This window comes from Oncorhynchus kisutch, linkage group LG9 (assembly GCF_002021735.2).
Source record: "Oncorhynchus kisutch isolate 150728-3 linkage group LG9, Okis_V2, whole genome shotgun sequence".
Lineage (NCBI taxonomy): Eukaryota > Metazoa > Chordata > Actinopteri > Salmoniformes > Salmonidae > Oncorhynchus > Oncorhynchus kisutch.
The window spans coordinates 2,332,386-2,353,737 of NC_034182.2; the positions used below are offsets into that span (position 1 = coordinate 2,332,386).

At 46.6% G+C, this 21,352-nt stretch overlaps 1 protein-coding gene across 1 annotated transcript in view; it reads right to left on the reverse strand.

Moving 5' to 3' along the window:
• Positions 1-164: 164 nt before the first annotated feature.
• Positions 165-21,352, reverse strand: part of LOC109896252 (ankyrin repeat and sterile alpha motif domain-containing protein 1B-like) — a 90,406-nt gene continuing 69,218 nt past the window's right edge. The window contains exon 4 of the mRNA XM_020490529.2: positions 165-371. Within this exon, the coding sequence (XP_020346118.2) occupies positions 165-371 (207 nt within the window). The remainder of the gene's footprint in view (positions 372-21,352) is intronic.

A 21,352-nucleotide genomic window follows, 5' to 3' on the forward strand; every position in this document is an offset into this window, starting at 1 on the left:
TATTGTTGTAGTCCTGAACTAGCACAACTAATGAAACTAGTCAAAGTCTCTCTCTCCCTCTCTCAACCCCCCTCTCTCTCACTATCAAATGCATTTATAAAGACTTAAAATGTCACAAATTGCTTTTACAGTAACCCGGCCTAGACCACAGAGAGAAAGAAGAATCAGTTTGGGAAAACTCTGTAGAAGGAAGAAACATTGCTCAGGTCCATCCTCACCTGAAGTCGTCCGTAGAGTGCAGCCAGGTCCAGGGGCGTCTCGTCGCGGCTGTTCCTCATGGTGGGGTCTGTCAGCTCCTGCAGTAGAATAGACACCACCTCAGAGTGGCCGTACTGGGCCGCACAGTGCAGCGCCGTCTCCCTCTCATGGTTCTGTATACAGGGGGGAACAACTGTCAGAGTAAAAAAATAATGTATCGCTTCACAATATGGATCCATCTATTATGTTGACCTCATGGACTGTCAGTCTTTGCATCCACAGCGCCATCTACTGTGTGGGACAAACTCTAGTGTCACACATAGAGTTGACCAGAGGACTCTCCTGAATCTCCAGGGCAGTGTTCTTCTCTTCAACCTCATCTCTGTACTGCCGTACAGGGCAGTACAGGACACCACCGTACAGATCACCGCCGTACAGGGCAGTACAGGACACCGCCGTACAGGGCAGTACAGGACACCGCTGTACAGGGCAGTACAGGACACAGCCATACAGGGTAGTACAGGACACAGCCATACAGGGTAGTACAGGACACAGCCATACAGGGTAGTACAGGACACAGCCATACAGGGTAGTACAGGACACCGCCGTACAGGGTAGTACAGGACACAGCCGTACAGGGCAGTACAGGACACCGCCGTACAGGGTAGTACAGGACACAGCAGGAGAGCATTACAAAAAGGGATGATTGGTTCCACAAGCATGCTGTTGATACTGTATACCACACACATATATATTTACACACACACATATGTTTCTCCCTCTCACAGACAAACACTCTTAGACACACATTCTCTCTCAGATACGCACACACATGCACATCAGGGTTCATTGTGGACACGAGATGGAATGGAAAATTATGTGCTGGTTCAATTAATAGAGGATACATCATTTTCCTCCTAATTCAGTGTGTGTAGTGTGTGGGTGTGTGTGTGAGTAGAGTGTGTGTGTGTGTAGTGTGAGGTCTGTGTGTGAATCTGTAATACAATCCAGCATTGGGAGAAGAGAAAGAAGGGGGAACAGGCTAATCTAACTCTACTCTGGGTCACTGGAGCTGGGCATGGGAACACAACACATTCACACACACAACACAGGCACGTAAGAACGTAGGTACGCACACACACACACACACATGGGGGGGGGGGGGGGCATGTAAGAACGTAGGTACACACACATATACACGCACAAACACACACGGGCATGCATGAAAGTACAGTACCAGTCAAACGTTTGGACACATCTACTTATTCAAGGGTTTTTCTTTATTTTTCACATTTTCTACATTGTAGAATAATAGTGAAGACATCACAACTATGAAATAACACATATTGAATCATGTAGTAACCACAAAAATGTGTTAAACAAATCAAAATATATTATAGATTTGAGATTCTTCAAATTAGCCACCGTTTGCCATGATGACAGCTTTTGCACGCTCTTGGCATTGTCTCAACCAGCTTCATGAGGTAGTCACCTGGAATGAATTTCAATTAACAGGTGCCTTGTTAAAAGTTCTTATGTAGAATTCATTTCCTTAATGCATTTGAGCCAATCAGTTGTGACAAAGTAGGGGTGGTATACACAAGATAGCACTACGGAACTTTTGAACATTTCTTTAAGTGCAGTCGCAAAAATCCTCAAGCGCTATGATGAAACTGGCTCTCATGAGGACCACCACAGGAAAGTAAGACCCAGAGTTACCTCTGCTGCAGAGCATAAGTTCATTAGAGTTAACTGCACCTCAGATTGCAGCCCAAATAAATGCTTCCCAGAGTTCAAGTAACAGACACATCTCAACATCAACTGTTCAGAGGGGACTACGTGAATCAGGCCTTCATGGTCAAATTGCTGCAAAAAAAACACTACTAAAGGACAACAATAAGAAGAAGAGAATTGCTTGGGCCAAGAAACACGACCAATGGACATTAGACCGGTGGAAATCGGTCCTTTGGTCTGATGTGTCCAAATGTGTGATTTTTGGTTCCAACCGCCGTGGCTTTGTGAGACGCAGAGTATGATGATCTTTGCATGTGTGGTTCCTACCGTGAAGCATGGAGGAGGAGGTGTGATGGTGCGGGGGTACTTTGCTGGTGACACTGTCAGTCATTTAGAATTCTAGGCACACTTAACCAGCATGGCATTCTGCAGCAATACGCCATCCCATCTGGTTTGCGCTTAGTGGGACTATAATTTATTTTTCAACAGAACAATGACCCAACACACCTCCAGGCTGTGTAAGGGCAATTTTACCAAGAAGGAGAGTGACGGAGTGCTGCATCAGATGACCTGGCTTTCAAAATCACCCGATTGCAACCCAATTGAGATGGTTTGGGATGAGTTGTTCCGCAGAGTGAAGGAAAAAGCAGCCAACAAGTGCTCAGCATATGTGGGAACTACTTCAAAACTGTTGAAAAGCATTCCTCATGAAGCTGGTTGAGAGAATGCCAAGAGTGTGCAAAGCTGTCATCAAGGAAAAGGTACACAAACACATACATATTCACACACGGGCACATACAGTATGAACATACACACCATTCCAGACCCCCCTTTTTCACTGCTATTGTCTTCTTTCCACCTGGCTCTGAAACCCCCTCTCCTACCACTCTTGTGCCTCTCAGTACATGCCTGCTCTCTCTTCCCTCGAGAGCTATGGCACTCCCCTCTTCCTCTCCTCTCCACATCCCTCTTTAATTTATTCATCCCTGCAGTACAGTGGAGGGAAGGAAAGAGAGAGAGCGCGAGAGAGAGCGCCAGAGAGAGAGAGCGCGAGAGAGAGTGCCAGAGAGAGAGAGTGCGAGAGAGGGAGGAGAGAGAGAGCGAGAGAGGTAAAGAGAGCTAGAGGGAAAGAGAGCGAGAGGGAAAGAGAGCGAGATAGAAAAAGAGAGAAGAGAGCGAAGAGAGGGAAAGAGAGAGGGAAAGAGAGCGAGATAGAAAAAGAGAGAACAGGAGAGCGAAGAGAGGGAAAGAGAGAGGGAAAGAGAGCGAGATAGGAAAAAGAGAGAAGAGAGCGAAGAGAGGGAAAGAGAGAGGGAAAGAGAGCGAGATAGAAAAAGAGAGAAGAGAGCGAAGAGAGGGAAAGAGAGAGAGAGGGATAGAGAGAGAGAGAGAGAGAGAGAGAGAGATAATAGAAAGAGAGGGAAAGAGAGCGAGATAGAAAAGAGGGAAAGGGATAGAGAGAGAGAGAGGGATATAGAGAGAGAGAGGGATATATATAGAGAGAGAGAGAGGGATAGAGCGAGAGAGAGGGATATAGAGAGAGAGAGAGAGAGAGAGGGATATAGAGAGAGAGAGGGATAGAGCAAGAGAGGGATAGAGCGAGAGAGAGAGGATAGAGCGAGAGAGAGAGGGATATAGAGAGAGAGAGGGATATAGAGAGAGGGATATAGAGAGAGAGAGAGAGAGAGAGAGAGGGATATAGAGAGAGGGATATATAGAGAGAGAGAGGGATATAGAGAGAGGGATATATATATAGAGAGAGAGAGAGGGATATAGAGAGAGAGAGGGATATAGAGAGAGGGATATAGAGAGAGAGGGATATAGAGAGAGAGAGAGGGATAGAGAGAGAGAGGGATATAGAGAGAGAGAGGGATATAGAGAGAGAGAGGGATATAGAGAGAGAGGGATATATAGAGAGAGAGGGATAGAGAGAGAGAGAGAGAGAGAGAGAACAGTGATGAAAAAAACTGTAAACAAACCCACACATTAAACACATACTGACCGACGCAGGGGGCAAAAACACTACAGCGCTGCGCCTGATGGGCTAATCAAACGCTCCGTTCCCCCTTCTATCCCCCCTCCTCCCCTTTCTATAGTGGAATCTTCCAGAACAGAACTGTGCGCACTGCTGATACAGAGAGGGTGGGATAGAGACAGGGAACCGTCACTCCATGTTGCCAAAGGAAACCAATATATTTCCATTAGCTCTGACAGCTTACCGATATCAGCCAGCGACTGGATGAGCTATAAGCAACAGACACCTGCTGCTAATAACACACCAATACCTGTCTGTCATAATGTGTTCTGCTAATAACACACCAATACCTGGCTGTCATAATGTGTTCTGCTAATAACACACCAATACCTGTCTGTCATAATGTGTTCTGCTAATAACACACCAATACCTGTCTGTCATAATGTGTTCTGCTAATAACACACCAATACCTGTCTGTCATAATGTGTTCTGCTAATAACACACCAATACTTGTCTGTCATAATGTGTTCTGCTAATAACACACCAATACATGTCTGTCATAATGTGTTCTGCTAATAACACACCAATACATGTCTGTCATAATGTGTTCTGCTAATAACACACCAATACATGTCTGTCATAATGTGTTCTGCTAATAACACACCAATATCTGTCTGTCATAATGTGTTCTGCTAATAACACACCAATACCTGTCTGCCATAATGTGTTCTGCTAATAACACACTAATACATGTCTGTCATAATGTGTTCTGCTAATAACACACCAATACATGTCTGTCATAATGTGTTCTGCTAATAACACACCAATACCTGTCTGCCATAATGTGTTCTGCTAATAACACACCAATACATGTCTGTCATAATGTGTTCTGCTAATAACACACCAATACATGTCTGTCATAATGTGTTCTGCTAATAACACACCAATACCTGTCTGCCATAATGTGTTCTGCTAATAACACACCAATACATGTCTGTCATAATGTGTTCTGCTAATAACACACCAATACATGTCTGTCATAATGTGTTCTGCTAATAACACACCAATACCTGTCTGTCATAATATGTTCTGCTAATAACACACCAATACCTGTCTGCCATAATGTGTTCTGCTAATAACACACCAATACCTGTTTGTCATAATGTGTTCTGCTAATAACACACCAATACTTGTCTGTCATAATGTGTTCTGCTAATAACACACCAATACATGTCTGTCATAATGTGTTCTGCTAATAACACACCAATACCTGTCTGTCATAATGTGTTCTGCTAATAACACACCAATACATGTCTGTCATAACGCTCAAAACTATGAATCTTATAGTGAATGAACGTGATGCAGTTATAGAGCCTATCGATTATATACTGGACAGTCAATGATCAGAAACTATTTTGCGTGTTCATTTTCAATGCAGCCTGTTCTCACACATAAACATACAGTGGGGCAAAAAAGTATTTAGTCAGCCACCAATTGTGCAAGATCTCCCACTTAAAAAGATGAGAGAGGCCTGTAATTTTCATCATAGGTACACTTCAACTATGACAGACAAAATGAGAAAAAAAATCCAGAAAATCACATTGTAGGATTTTTTTATGAATTTATTTGCAAATTATGGTGGAAAATAAGTATTTGGTCACCTACAAGCAAGCAAGATTTCTGGCTCTCAAAGACCTGTAACTTCTTGTTTAAGAGGCCCCTCTGTCCTCCACTCGTTACCTGTATTAATGGCACCTGTTTGAACTTGTTGTCAGTATAAAAGACACCTGTCCACAACCTCAAACAGTCACACTCCAAACTCCACTATGGACAAGACCAAAGAGCTGTCAAAGAACACCAGAAACAAAATTGTAGACCTGCACCAGGCTGGGAAGACTGAATCTGCAATAGGTAAGCAGCTTGGTTTGAAGAAATCAACTGTGGGAACAATTATTAGGAAATGGAAGACATACAAGACCACTGATAATCTCCCTCGATCTGGGGGCTCCACGCAAGATCTCACCCCGTGGGGTCAAAATTATCACAAGAACAGTGAGCAAAAATCCCAGAGCCACACGGGGGGACCTAGTGAATGACCTGTAGAGAGCTGGGACCAAAGTAACAAAGCCTACCATCAGTAACACACTACGCCGCCGGGGACTCAAATCCTGCAGTGCCAGACGTGTCCCCCTGCTTAAGCCAGTACATGTCCAGGCCCGTCTGAAGTTTGCTAGAGAGCATTTGGATGATCCAGAAGAAGATTGGGAGAATGTCATATGGTCAGATGAAACCAAAATATAACTTTTTGGTAAAACCTGAACTCGTCGTGTTTGGAGGACGAAGAATGCTGAGTTGCATCCAAAGAACACCATACCTACTGTGAAGCATTGGGGTGGAAACATCATGCTTTGGGGCTGTTTTTCTGCAAAGGGACCAGGACAACTGATCCGTGTAAAGGAAAGAATGAATGGGGCCATGCATCGTGAGATTTTGAGTGAAAACCTCCTTCCATCAGCAAGGGCATTCAAGATGAAACGTGGCTGGGTCTTTCAGCATGACAATGATCCCAAACACACCGCCCGGGCAACGAAGTAGTGGCTTCGTAGAAGCATTTCAAGGTCCTGGAGTGGCCTAGCCAGTCTCCAGATCTCAACCCCATAGAAAATCTTTGGAGGGAGTTGAAAGTCTGTGTTGACCAGCAACAGCCCCAAAACATCACTGCTCTAGAGGAGATCTGCATGGAGGAATGTGCCAAAATACCAGCAACAGCTCAAAACATCACTGCTCTAGAGGAGATCTGCATGGAAGAATGGGCCAAAATACCAGCAACAGTGTGTGAAAGCCTTGTGAAGACTTACAGAAAACGTTTGACCTCTGTCATTGACCTCTGTCATTGACCTCTGTCATTGCCAACAAAAAGGTAACAAAGTATTGAGATAAACTTTTGTTATCGACCAAATACTTATTTTCCACCATAATTTGCAAATAAATTCATTAAATATCCTACAATGTGATTTTCTGGATGTTTTTTTCTAATTTTGTCTGTCATAGTTGAAGTGTACCTATGATGAAAATTACAGGCCTCTCTCATCTTTAAGAGGGAGAACTTGCACAATTGGTGGCTGACTAAATACTTTTTTGCCCCACTGTACTAGTGTATAGGCATACACACACACAGAACCCCCCCCCCCCCCCCCACACACACACACACACACACAGCTATCCTAGCTAATCTGCAGAAGGATAAGTACACAGCTAGAGGCGTGTAAATAAACAGGTAATTTCAGGCTATCTCTGGGAAGATGAAATCAGAGGGCGGTGGGACAAGTGTACTTGTTTGAACAGCCACTGTGTGACCAGCGATCTGTCTGGGAGAACACCAGGCACCGTTTCCTCTGCTGCATAGCATTATCGCTAACATTTACATTAACATACAGGAGGAGCTAGGTAAACAAACTAGGCAAAACACTTAAAAGTGTGTGTGTCTGTGTGAGTGAGAGAGGGTGGGTGGTTCTGTGTGTGTGTTTGTGTGAGTGAGAGAGGTGGGGTATCTGTGTGTGTGTCTGTGTGAGTGAGAAAGGGGGAGGGGGTTGTGTGTGTGTATGTGTCTGTGTGAGAAAGAGGGGGGGTGGAGAAAGAGAGAGTGAGATGAAAAAGAGAAATGAAAAAGATGAGTTTTAAAAAGACAGCTTTGATAGACAGAGAGAGAAGCAGGAGTGAGGAACAAAGGGAAAAAGAGAAGAGCAAGATGGAGAGAGGGAGATGGAGAGAGACGGAGAGAGAGAGACGGAGAGAGAGAGAGACAGAGAGGGAGAGAGACGGAGAGAGACGGAGACGGAGAGAGAGAGAGACGGAGAGAGAGAGAGATGGAGAGGGAGAGAGAGATAGACGGAGAGGGAGAGAGACGGAGAGAGACGGAGAGAAAGAGAGACGGAGAGAAAGAGAGAGACGGAGAGGGAGAGAGACAGAGAGAGAGAGAGACGGAGAGAGACGGAGAGAGAGACGGAGAGAGAGACGGAGAGAGAGAGAGACGGAGAGAGAGACTGAGAGGGAGAGAGACGGAGAGAGAGACGGAGAGGGAGAGAGACGGAGAGAGAGAGAGAGAGACGGAGAGAGAGAGACGAGAGAGAGAGAAGCCCCCTTGTGGCTAACACTTCACAGCCAACTGACCCATCTCTCACTCTATCTGGCATTAGCACTGGGAGAGAGAGATCCTCCACACACGCACACTATATCCTTGGATGGGCACAGCCTCCCTGTTTTTAATAGAGAGAGAACTTTCACACCTTCCCAGTATTCCAAAAAGCTATTTGGCAGGAAGCATATGGTTCCATTTAAAAACTCTCTGGCAATGTTCAACACACACACCCCACAGGCAGTAACCTCAGCTCACACTCATGACCTCTGACCTACGTCATGGCTCAAAGAGAGGGCAATGTTGCACCTTTATTTTATTTATTTTTATTTCACCTTTATTTAACCAGGTTTAACCTGGTTAACAAAGTTGAGAACAAGTTCTCACTTACAATTGCGACCTCGCCAAGATAAAGCAAAGCAGTTCGACACATACAACGACACAGAGTTACACATGGAGTAAAACAAACATACAGTCAATAATACAGTAGAAACAAGTCTATATACGACGTGAGCAAATGAGGTGAGATAAGGGAGGTAAAGGCAAAAAAAGGCCATGGTGGCAAAGTAAATACAATATAGCAAGTAAAACACTGGAATGGTAGATTTGCAGTGGAAGAATGTGAAAAGTATAAATAAAAATAATGGGTGCAAAGGAGCAAAATAAATAAATAAATACAGTAGGGGGAGAGGTAGTTGTTTGGGCTAAATTATAGATGGGCTATGTACAGGTGCAGTAATCTGTGAGCTGCTCTGACAGCTGGTGCTTAAAGCTAGTGAGGGAGATAAGTGTTTCCAGTTTCAGAGATTTTTGTAGTTCGTTCCAGTCATTGGCAGCAGAGAACTGGAAGGAGAGGCGGCCAAAGAAAGAATTGGTTTTGGGGGTGACCAGAGAGATATACCTGCTGGAGCGCGTACTACAGGTGGGTGATGCTATGGTGACCAGTGAGCTGAGATAAGGTGGGGCTTTAGCTAGCAGAGACTTGTAGATAACCTGTAGCCAGTGGGTTTGGCGACGAGTATGAAGCGAGGGCCAGCCAACGAGTGCGTACAGGTCGCAATGGTGGGTAGCATATGGGGCTTTGGTGACAAAACGGATGGCACTGTGATAGACTGCGTCCAATTTGTTGAGTAGGGTATTGGAGGCTATTTTGTAAATGACATTGCCGAAGTCGAGGATTGGTAGGATGGTCAGTTTTACAAGGGTATGTTTGGCAGCATGAGTGAAGGATGCTTTGTTGCAAAACAGGAAGTCAATTCTAGCACCTGGTGAAAGGCTAGAGGTGTCCCCTCTAAGTATTGTATCCCCCTATAAAGTTACAGCAGTCCAGCGTACTGATGTGGCTTAGCTTATTTTTGTTGTTTGGGTCTAATTGTGTTGCTGTCCTGGGGCTCTGTTTGTGTTTGTGAACAGAGTCCCAGGACCAGCTTGCTTAGGGGTTAATCTCTCTGTAGGTGATGGCTTGGTTATGGATGGTTTGGAAATCGCTTCCTTTTAGGTGGTTGTAGAATTTAACGTCTCTATTCTGGATTTTGATAATTAGCGGGTATCTGCCTAATTCTGCTCTGCATGCATTATTTAGTGTTTCACGTTGTACACAGAGGACATTTTTGCAGAATTCTGCATGTAGTCTCAATTTGGATTCTGTCCCATTTAGTGAATTCTTGGTTGGTGAGCAGACCCCACAACCATAAAGGGCATCTCTCTCTCTCTCTCTCTCTCTCTCTCTCTCTCTCTCTCTCTCTCTCTCTCTCTCTCTCTCTCTCTCTCTCTCTCTCTCTCTCTCTCTCTCTCCTCTCTCTCTCTCTCTCTCTCTCTCTCTCTCTCTCTCTCTCTCTCTCTCTCTCTCTCTCTCTCTCTCTCTCTCTCTCTCTCTCTCTCTCTCTCTCTCTCTCTCTCTCTCTCTCTCTCTCTCTTCTCTCTCTCTCTCTCTCTCTCAGGGAGGAGATGCTGTCGTATTCAGGTGTGTTCCTGAGAATGGAGTTAAGGTGGAGGAGGTTCTGCTCATTGTCGGTGAACAGTAGGAGCTGAATTTATAAATTCTGCTTCCAGAATGAACAAAGCTGTGGTTGTGTTCATGAAAATATTATTTGTAAGGGGTGTGTTGGTGCCAATTTCGCCTCCTTCTACCACTTCGACCAGGGTTGTAGTCGCAAATTTGCCTCTGCTGATTACGGATGATCATATCAGGAAAGAGCTGAGTCATTTTGGTAAGTTTGCTAGCGGTTTTCGTTGTACTGTCAGCAGGCTTTCAGGCAGATGCCGTTAAGCATGTTGTTTCGTTCTGGAGGCAAGTGTTCATGTTTCTGAATAACAATGAGCAACAGCTAAATGTGCATTTTAAAGTGAGGCATTGGGAGGGGCCCTACGCAGGGTTTGCCAGCACAGATAGTCTACGGTGCTTTGAGTGTGGGGATTTGGGGCATAAGAGCTTTGCGTGCCCACATAAAGGCCGTAGACAGGGTGTGGCTACAAGTGCCAGTGGGGGAAAGAGGTCAACGTGCAAGGGGCAATGCGACGCAGGCAGCAGAGGCTGGGCCTAGTCATGCCAGGGATGGTGGGGTAGATGAGGCTGGGCCTAGTCAGGTTATGCTAGTGGATGAGGAGAGTATAGTTGGGGAGTGTAAGAGACTAGGGGGGGGGGGAGGGTGTCAAGAAGAAAAGGAAAAGGGGGGGAAGAAAGAAGTTGGGAGTGGAGAGGCTGGTGTGGTCAAAGGCACCAAGGAACCTGACCAGGGGGGGGGGGGGGGGGGGGGGGGGGGGGGCTGACCAGAGAGGAAGGGCAGGTTCTCAGGATGGGAGATGGAGATGAGGAGGAAGAAAGTGAGTCAGACTCCTCCTCAATGGGTCTGGAGCTGACAGCCAGTCAAGCAGAGGGGTCAAAGTATACAGTGAGGGAACTGGCAAGGTTCCTGAATGAGACCAAGAGGAAAAAAATTAATCTGAGGCTTTTTTTCTGATCCGAGAAAGTTTGTAAGATCAGTGCAACATGCTATGAAAAATGAGGGGCATTGTGTCCTCTCACCCAGGAAACGGTTTAGGAAGTGGGTCACAACAGTGCGTAAAGGTCTACCTTCAGACACTGTTTAGATAAATAGTTTCTTTCTGGCACTAGGGCTTTCTGAGCTTTGCTATTGGTCTCTTTCTTTGCTGGCTTTTCTCCCACTTCTTACGGAGACTTTTTGCTCGCTTAATATAAATGGCGCCAGAGCTGCGGGCAAGAGGAGTGTTTTGGGTGAATATGTAAAAAAAAAAGTACAGGTGTTGTTTCTGCAGGAGACGCATAGTGATGTTGTGAATGAAGTCGATTGGGGCCTCTGGTGGAAAGGGGCAAGTGTGTTGAGCCATGTGACACATTTTAGTGCAGGGGTGGCAGTCCTTTTTGTACTGGGTCTGTCTGTAAAAATGTGCTACTCAAAGGAGGTCTGAAGGGGTAGGCTGCTTGTTGTAACATGGGTTTTGTCTTTATAAATGTGTATGCACCTAACACAGGGAGAGTGAGAGAGAGGTTCTATTTGGCTGTCTTAGCTGGTGGTCGGCGGGGACTGGAACTGTACACTGGATTTTTACGAAAGACAGAAATGGGGGAGAGCCTCATTCAGGGTCAGTGGGAGTCATTAATCAGTTCGACCTAGTGGATGTTTGGAGAACTAAACATCCTGACACAAGACAGTATACACGGGTAAAGGTCTTTGGGGCTAGAGTGAGTGCAGCCCGACCTGATCATTTTTACATGTCCAGGAATCAGAGCAATAGGCTGCTGGGTGCTACCATTCTCCCGGTGGGTTTTTCGGACCACCACATAACTATGGCTCGGCTGTCTATTTCACCAGAGCCTCGGCAGGCATCCTATTGGAAGTTTAATGTAAAGCTTTTACGAGATGCTACTTTTTGCTCAGGTTTCCAGACTTTTTGGGAAAGATGGGGGCAGCAAAGAGAGGAGCATGAGACTGAGTCAATGGTGGAATATGGGGAAAGTCCAATTTCGGCTTTTCTGTCAACAGTATACAGCGCTCCCATCCTCAGAGACTAGGAGAGTATAGGGGGAACTCGAGCGTAGAATTTGTGAGATGGAGGTAGAGATAGTGGTCTTGTTTGAAGAACTCCCCTAAGCTCTCTCTGGCACAGAGTGATGAAATGGACAGTCCTCTGTTGTCCCATGAACTGGCAGAGGCATTAACCCAGATGTCCCCATCGATGAACTCCCAGTGGAGTTTTATAAAAAATTCTGGTGAATAATTGGACTGGACTTCTTTTGCGTGTTGCGTGAATGCATCGGGGTAGGAGAGTTGCCGATGAGCTGTCGACGGGCAGGTCTGACTCTCCTGCCTAAAAAAGGGGGCTTGCATGAACTTAAGAACTGGAGGCCTGAGGCATTGCTCTGTGCGAACTACAAAATATTTGCCAAGGTCCTCTCTAACTAACTGAAGTCCCATCTGGACTCTATAGTACACAGGGGCCAAACATATTGTGTACCGGGAGGCTCGTTCACGGACAACTTGTTCTTAATCAGGGACATGTTGGACTTGTCGAGAGATTCTAATGTGAGCTTTTGACTGGTCTGAAGATGTTGTATGCTGGGGTGTCATGTATGGTCAAGTTGGGAGGGGGGCTCAGTAGGCCAGTCTGGGTGAGACCAGGCATTAGACAAGGATGCCCTCTATCGGGGCAGTTATACACGCGGATGACGTTTCTGTGATGGTCAGGATATGCAGGCACTAGAGACTAGTCTGAAAGTGCACGAGGGAGCTTTGTCAGCTAATGTAAACTGGGGCAAGAGCAAAGCTCTGTTATGTGGGGTATGGGGGGATAAGGCCCCTCTGCTTCCAGGGGGGTTGCAGTGGGGTTGTGAAGGGTTTTAAAATGTTGGGGGTGTACCTGGGCTCAGAGAGGTGGGTCAGGAAGAGCTGGAAGGGACTGTCACAGGCAGTGGTGCCAAGACTGGCCAGGTAGAGGTGGCTCCTGTCCCAAGTGTCATATAGAGGGAGGGTGCTGATAATCAACAACCTGGTGGCATCTTCTCTGTGGCATAAACTGGCTGTACTCAATCCCCCGCTGCAGGTCTGCTTGCAATGCAAGCTGGTGGACTTTTTCTGGAAGAGCCATCACTGGCTGAGGGTGGCATTGTTGTACATGACCGTCCACGAAGGAGGACAGGGCCTGGTGGAATTGGAGAGCAGGGTGGCTTCTTTCCGACTAAAGGCGGTGCAGAGACTGCTGTACCAAACTGATGTTGGCTGGAGGGAACCAGCATGCACACTGCTGAAGAGAGCTGGTGGATTAGGGTTGGACCTGCAGCTGTTCCTCGTGAAGCTGGAGGGAACCAGCATGCACACTGCTGAGGAGAGCTGGAGGATTAGGGTTGGACCGGCAGCTGTTCCTCATGAAGCTGGAGAGGCTGAGGAGAGCTGGTGGATTAGGGTTGGACCGGCAGCTGTTCCTCATGAAGCTGGAGAGGCTGAGGAGAGCTGGCGGATTAGGGTTGGACCGGCAGCTGTTCCTCATGAAGCTGGAGAGGCTGAAGAGAGCTGGCGGATTAGGGTTGGACCTGCAGCTGTTCCTCATGAAGCTGGAGGGAACCAGCATGCACACTGCTGAGGAGACCTGGTGGATTAGGGTTGGACCGGCAGCTGTTCCTCATGAAGCTGGAGAGGCTGAGGAGAGCTGGTGGATTAGGGTTGGACCTGCAGCTGTTCCTCATGAAGCTGGAGGGAACCAGCATGCGCGCTGCTGAGGAGAGCTGGCGGATTAGGGTTGGACCTGCAGCTGTTCCTCATGAAGCTGGAGGGAACCAGCATGCACACTGCTGAGGAGAGCTGGCGGATTAGGGTTGGACCTGCAGCTGTTCTTCATGAGGCTGGAGAGGCTGAGGAGAGCTGGTGGATTAGGGTTGGACCGGCAGCTGTTCCTCATGAAGCTGGAGAGGCTGAGTACAGCAGGTCTCTCAGACTTTTATTTACTCTGCCGTGCTGAGGGCCTGGCAGCTGCTGAGGCCCACACGAGAAGGGGGTGTGGAGCCTGGGCTGTGGGAGGAGCCTATCTTCCACAACCCAGACATCCCTTTGAGAACAGTTCAGTCGGCTACCCTGCAGAGGCAACTGATGGAACCAGGTTTACTAAGGTTTACTAAGACCTGTGACTGCTGGGAGAGAAGGGGTAGAAAACCCCGGAAGTCCTGGCACAACAAACAGGTATAACGTCTCTTAGACTGCTGGAGAGATTCCTGGAGGAGTTCCAGGAGGCACTGTCTGAGCCGGTAAGGGGGGGTGTTTGAGCGGCAAAAGGGGGAGAGGCCACCAATGTTTCCGCTACTGCAGGTGACGGCAGAGACTGGAGACTGGCAAGGGGGTCTGGAGGACTTTTTAGATTTTAACACTCCGAGCCTGAGGGAGTTTGAAGGAGTGGGAGGTAAAGCCCTCTACAACCTCTGCATTAAGGTAAGGAACATTAGAAGCCTAACAGGAGTGAAGGCACATCAGTGGCAGGGCGTATGTGGGGAGGAGAGTATTGTGGGTTTTAGATGGAGGGGGCTCTACAAACCCCCAGTACCAAAGAGGTCAGGAAGGTTCTACGTGGAGCCCTGGCCACTAACAGCTGGTTGGCCCGGGTTGAACCGGGAGTCGGTCAGTGTCCTTTCTGTGTTATGAGAGAAACTGTGATTCATGTGTTTTCTGTGTGCGCCAGGTTAATGCCATTAATGTCTCTGTTGGAATGTCTGTGTGAGAGGTTGGAGGTGTGTTTAACTGTTGGGATGTTTATAATGGGTACAGGTATTCAAATAAGGAGAAGGCCAAATGTGTGTTGTTGAATTTTCTGTTTGCTCAGGCAAAGTTGGCTAACAAGGAGGGGGGGATAACAGACCCTTTACTAATATTTAATGGGATGGTCTCTGCGCACCTTAGGGTGGAATTTGAGTTGTATAAAATGATAAAGTGTGGAGATGTTCCAGGAGATATGGTGTGTCGGGGGGGGGCTGTCTGTATAGCTGGGGAAGATGTTTTGGATATACAATTGTAGAAGTGGTGAGGTTTTGGTTATTGTGATGTGTGGTGGTGTTTTGTATAGTGGGGTAGAGGGCAAGGTGAGTAAGGTACATGTATGCTGTACAGTACAGGATATACTTGAGGAACCAGGACTGAGGTTGGGAACCCCTGTGCACCCAGGAAGAGGAACCAGGACTGAGGGTGAGAACCCCTGTGCACCCAGGAAGAGGAACCAGGACTGAGGTTGGGAACCCCCTGTGCACCCAGGAAGAGGAACCAGGACTGAGGGTGAGAACCCCTGTGCACCCAGGAAGAGGAACCAGGACTGAGGTTGGGAACCCCCTGTGCACCCAGGAAGAGGAACCAGGACTGAGGGTGAGAACCCCCTGTGCACCCAGGAAGAGGAACCAGGACTGAGGGTGAGAACCCCTGTGCACCCAGGAAGAGGAACCAGGACTGAGGGTGAGAACCCCTGTGCACCCAGGAAGAGGAACCAGGACTGAGGGTGAGAACCCGTGTGCACCCAGGAAGAGGAACCAGGACTGAGGGTGAGAACCCCTGTGCACCCAGGAAGAGGAACCAGGACTGAGGGTGGGAACCCCCTGTGCACCCAGGAAGAGGAACCAGGACTGAGGGTGAGAACCCCTGTGCACCCAAGAAGAGGAACCAGGACTGAGGGTGGGAAACCCTGTGCACCCAGGAAGAGGAACCAGGACTGAGGTTGAGAACCCCTGTGCACCCAGGAAGAGGAACCAGGACTGAGGGTGAGAACCCCTGTGCACCCAGGAAGAGGAACCAGGACTGAGGCTGAGAACCCCTGTGGTAGAAGAGGGTGTTGTTTTCCCACAAGAGACACTTCACATGAAAGAGGTTCCATTGATTTTCTGCCGGCAGAACCATGTCCAATGCATGCAGAGATTGGTCAATTCAATGGTTACGGCTCACTGACTCATAAACACACACTCACACATACACGCAGGTATACACAGACACCTGTATATTGAAACCTAATTTATAGGTATACATTACAAACAATAACTCAAATGAAACAAGCATTTATAAACTGACATACAACTCTCTCCTGTTTATGCCACATAAGCATAGCATAAACAGCTCTGTATGTGCATGAATTTGTGTACCGTGTGTGTGGGGGTATGTGTGTGTGTGTTCAGTGTACCCAGTAGTAAACAGTGGGCTTTGCCTGCTTTACAACCATCCCATAACCTCCCATACTCTCCCATAACCTCCCACTAATAGAACTGACACAGCTTCTAGCCTGTTAACCATCTCTCTCTTTCTACCTCCATCCTTCTGTCTCCCTTTCTGTCCTCTACCTTTCTCTCTTATTCTATGTCTAGAATGCTTCTTCTTTCTCTCTCTACCTCCCTCTTCTATACCTTCCTCTACCTCTCTCCTCTATACCTTCCTCTACCTCTCTCTTCTATCCCTTCTTCTACCTCTCTCTTCTATCCCTTCCTCTACCTCTCTCCTCTGTCCCTTCCTCTACCTCTCTCCTCTATACCTTCCTCTACCTCTCTCCTCTATACCTTCCTCTACCTCTCTCTTCTATCCCTTCCTCTACCTCTCTCTTCTATCCCTTCCTCTACCTCTCTCCTCTGTCCCTTCCTCTACCTCTCTCCTCTATACCTTCCTCTACCTCTCTCCTCTATACCTTCCTCTACCTCTCTCTTCTATACCTTCCTCTACCTCTCTCTTCTATCCCTTCTTCTACCTCTCTCTTCTATCCCTTCCTCTACCTCTCTCCTCTGTCCATTCCTCTACCTCTCTCCTCTATACCTTCCTCTACCTCTCTCTTCTATCCCTTCCTCTACCTCTCTCTTCTATCCCTTCCTCTACCTCTCTCCTCTGTCCCTTCCTCTACCTCTCTCCTCTATACCTTCCTCTACCTCTCTCCTCTATACCTTCCTCTACCTCTCTCCTCTGTCCCTTCCTCTACCTCTCTCCTCTATACCTTCCTCTACCTCTCTCCTCTATACCTTCCTCTACCTCTCTCCCTTCCTCTACCTCTCCTCTATCCCTTCCTCTACCTCCCTCCTCTATACCTTCCTCTACCTCCCTCCTCTATACCTCCCTCCTCTATACCTTCCTCTACCTCCCTCCTCTATACCTTCCTCTACCTCCCTCCTCTATACCTTCCTCTACCTCCCTCCTCTATACCTTCCTCTACCTCCCTCCTCTATACCTTCCTCTACCTCTCTCCTCTATACCTTCCTCTACCTCCCTCCTCTATACCTTCCTCTACCTCCCTCCTCTATACCTTCCTCTACCTCTCTCCTCTATACCTTCCTCTACCTCCCTCCTCTATACCTCCCTCCTCTATACCTTCCTCTACCTCCCTCCTCTATACCTTCCTCTACCTCCCTCCTCTATACTTCCTCTACCTCCCTCCTCTATACCTTCCTCTACCTCCCTCCTCTATACCTTCCTCTACCTCTCTCCTCTATACCTTCCTCTACCTCTCTCCTCTATACCTTCCTCTACCTCCCTCCTCTATACCTCCCTCCTCTATACCTTCCTCTACCTCCCTCCTCTATACCTTCCTCTACCTCCCTCCTCTATACCTTCCTCTACCTCCCTTCTATACCTTCCTCTACCTCCCTCCTCTATACCTTCCTCTACCTCCCTCCTCTATACTTCTCTCTACCTCCCTCCTCTATACTTCCCTCTACCGCCCTCCTCTATACTGCCCTCCTCTCTACCGCCCTCCTCTATACTGCCCTCCTCTCTACCGCCCTCCTCTCTACCGCCCTCCTCTATACTGCCCTCCTCTCTACCGCCCTCCTCTCTACCGCCCTCCTCTATACTGCCCTCCTCTCTACCGCCCTCCTCTATACTGCCCTCCTCTCTACCGCCCTCCTCTCTACCTCCCTCCTCTATACTGCCCTCCTCTCTACCGCCCTCCTCTATACTGCCCTCCTCTCTACCGCCCTCCTCTCTACCGCCCTCCTCTATACTGCCCTCCTCTCTACCGCCCTCCTCCCAACCCCTCCCTCCTCTATACTTCCCTCTACCTCCCTCCTCTATACTACCCTCCTATCTACCACCCTCCACTCTACCCCTCCCTTCCTCTATACCTACCTCTACCCCCTCTATCCCTCCCTCCTCTATCCCCCTCTACACCGCCCTCCTCTACACCGCCCTCCTCTACCTATGTCCTCTATTCCTCCTTTGTCCTCCTCCATTCCTTCCTTGTCCTCCTCCATTCCTCCTCTATACCTATACCTCACTCCTCCTCTACCTCTCCTCCTCCTCAGTTATTGCATCCTCCAATAAAACTGTAGTAAACACCAGCATGACAATCCCCCCCCCCCCTCCCCCTCGACACGGGTAATGGTGTGTGTGGCCACTGTAACATAATTCAGGTGGGGTAATGTGTAGAGACAGGCCCAGTGCTGTAAGTCTTGATGATGAGTGTGTTGTTTAGTGGATACTATATCTTAGTGACTAGTCTATCTAATATATACAGGGTGTTTAGTGGATACTAGATCTTGTTGACTAGTGTAATTTATACAGGGTGCTGTTTCTGGTGCAGGCAGTGTATTGCCAAGATAAATCATAGCCACACACACACACCAACATAACACACACACAACAACATAACACACACACAAACAATATTATGTAAATGATCTGTGACTTACATACAGTTGAAGTCAGAAGTTTACATACACCTTAGCCAAATACATTTAAACTCAGTTTTTCACAATTCCTGACATTCAATCCTAGTAAAAATTCCCTGTTTTAGGTCAGTTAGGATCACCACTATATTTTAACAATGTGAAATGTCAGAATAATAGAAGAGAGAATGATTTATTTCAGCTTTTATTTCTTTCATCATATTCCCAGTGGGTCAGAAGTTTACATACACTCAATTAGCATTTGGTAGCATTGCCTTAAAATTGTTTAATAACTTGGGTCAAACGTCTGAAACGTTTTGGCCCATTCCTCCTGACAGAGCTGGTGTAAATGAGTCAAGTTTGTAGGATCCTTGCTCGCACACGCTATTTCAGTTCTGCCCACAAATGTTCTATAGGATTGAGGTCAGGGCTTTGTGATGGCCACTCCAATATCTTGACTTCGTTGCCATTTTGACACAACTTTGGAAGTATGTTCGGGGTCATTGTCCATTTGGAAGACCCATTTGCGACCAAGCATTAACTTCCTATCTGATGTCTTGAGATGCTTCAATATATCCACATGATTTTATATCCTCATGAAGCCATCTAGTTTGTGAAGTGCACCAGTCCCTCCTGCAGCAAAGTACCCCCACAACAGGATGCTGCCACCCCCGGGCTTCATGGTTGGGATGGTGTTTTTCAGCTTGCAAGCCTCTCCCTTTTTCCTCCAAACATACAATGGTCCTTATACGATGGTCCTTAGGGAGGTAGAGCCAAACAGTTATATTTTTGACCATCAGACCAGAGGACATTTCTCCAAAAACTATGATCTTTGTCCCCATGTGCAGTTGCAAACCGTAGTCTGGCTTTTTTATGGCGGTTTTGGAGCAGTGGCTTCTTCCTTGCTGAGCGGCCTTTCAGGTTATGTCGATATAGGACTCATTTTACTGTGGATATAGATAATTTTGTACCTGTTTCTTCCAGCATCTTCACAAGGTCCTTTGCTGTTGTTCTGGGATTGATTTGCACTTTTCACACCAAAGTACGTTCATCTCTAGGAGACAGAACGCGTCTCCTTCCTGAGCAGTATGACGACTGCGTGGTCCCATGGTGTTTATACTTGCATACTATTGTTTGTACAGTTGAACGTGGTACCTTTAGGTGGTTGGAAATTGCTCCCAAGGATGAACCAGACTTGTGGAGGTCTACAATTTCTGAGGTCTTGGCTGATTTATTTAGATTTTCCCATGATGTCAAGCATCCACACAGGTACACCTCCAATTGACTCAAATTATGTCAATTAGCCTATCAGAATGACATAATTTTCTGTAATTTTCCAAACTGTTTAAAGGCACAGTCAACTTAGTGTATGTAAACTTCTGACCCACTGGAATCGTGATACATTGAATTATAAGTGAAATAATCTCTGTAAACAATTGTTGGGAAAATGACTTGTGTCATGCACAAAGTAGATGTCCTAACAGACTTGCCAAAACTATAGTTTGTTAACAAGAAATTTGTGGAGTGGTTGAAAATGAGTTTTAATGACTCCAACCTAAGTGTATGTAAACTTCCGACTCCAACTGTAGCCAAAGACAAATACAGACACTTTGTGTGAAAACATACCACACACACACACACACACACACACAATATGTCTGCTCCAAGACATAAGCCTATTTTCAGCATCACTCTACGATCAACTACTTGTCATGGCTCATCGGCATGCATCACTCTGTGAGCGTCTAGATTGCCTAGCATCTTGTTTTCTCCTTCACAAAAACAAAACACCCATAAGTCGTGACATCATTAATATGCTGCCTAGCTGCTGTGAAAGCAAGCTTGTTTTTGGATAACAGGGTACAGTATAGTGTAGAAAATTGTGTGAAGTACAGTTTAGTGTAGAACAGAATAGTCTGTAGTACAGAATAGTGTAGAACATAACAGTATGTAGTACAGAATAGTGTAGAACATAACAGTATGTAGTACAGAATAGTGTGTAGTACAGAATAGTGTAAAACAGTATAATATAGAACAGAACAGTGTGTAGAACAGAATTAGAGGTTGACCGATTAAATCGGCATTGCCAATTCTTTAGGGCCAATTTCAAGTTTTCATAACAATCGGTAATTGGCATTTTTGGATGACGATTATATTGCATTCCACGAGGAAACTGTGTGGCAGGCCTACCACCTGTTACGCGGGTGCAGCATGGAGCCAGTGTGTAGTAAAGAATAGTGTAGAACAGTAGTGTAAAACAGAAGTGTGTAGTACAGAATAGTGTGTAGTAAAGAATAGTGTGTCGAACAGAATAGCGCAGAACAGAACCGTGTGTAGAACAGAATATTGTAGAACAGTGTGTAGTAAGGAATAGTGCGAAGTAAAGAATAGTGTAGAACAGTAATGTAGCACAGAATAGTGTGTAGTACAGAATAGTGTGTAGTAAAGAATTGTGTAGTACAGAATAGTGTGTAGTACAGAATAGTGTGTAGTAAAGAATTGTGTAGTACAGAATAGTGTGTAGTACAGAATAGTGTGTAGTAAAGAATTGTGTAGTACAGAATAGTGCAGAACCAAACAGTGTGCAGTGCAGTAGTGTCGAACAGAACAGTGTGTATAGTGTGTAGTAATGAATAGTGTATAGTAGAGTCTGTAGAACAGGATAGTGTAGAACAGAACAGTGTGTATA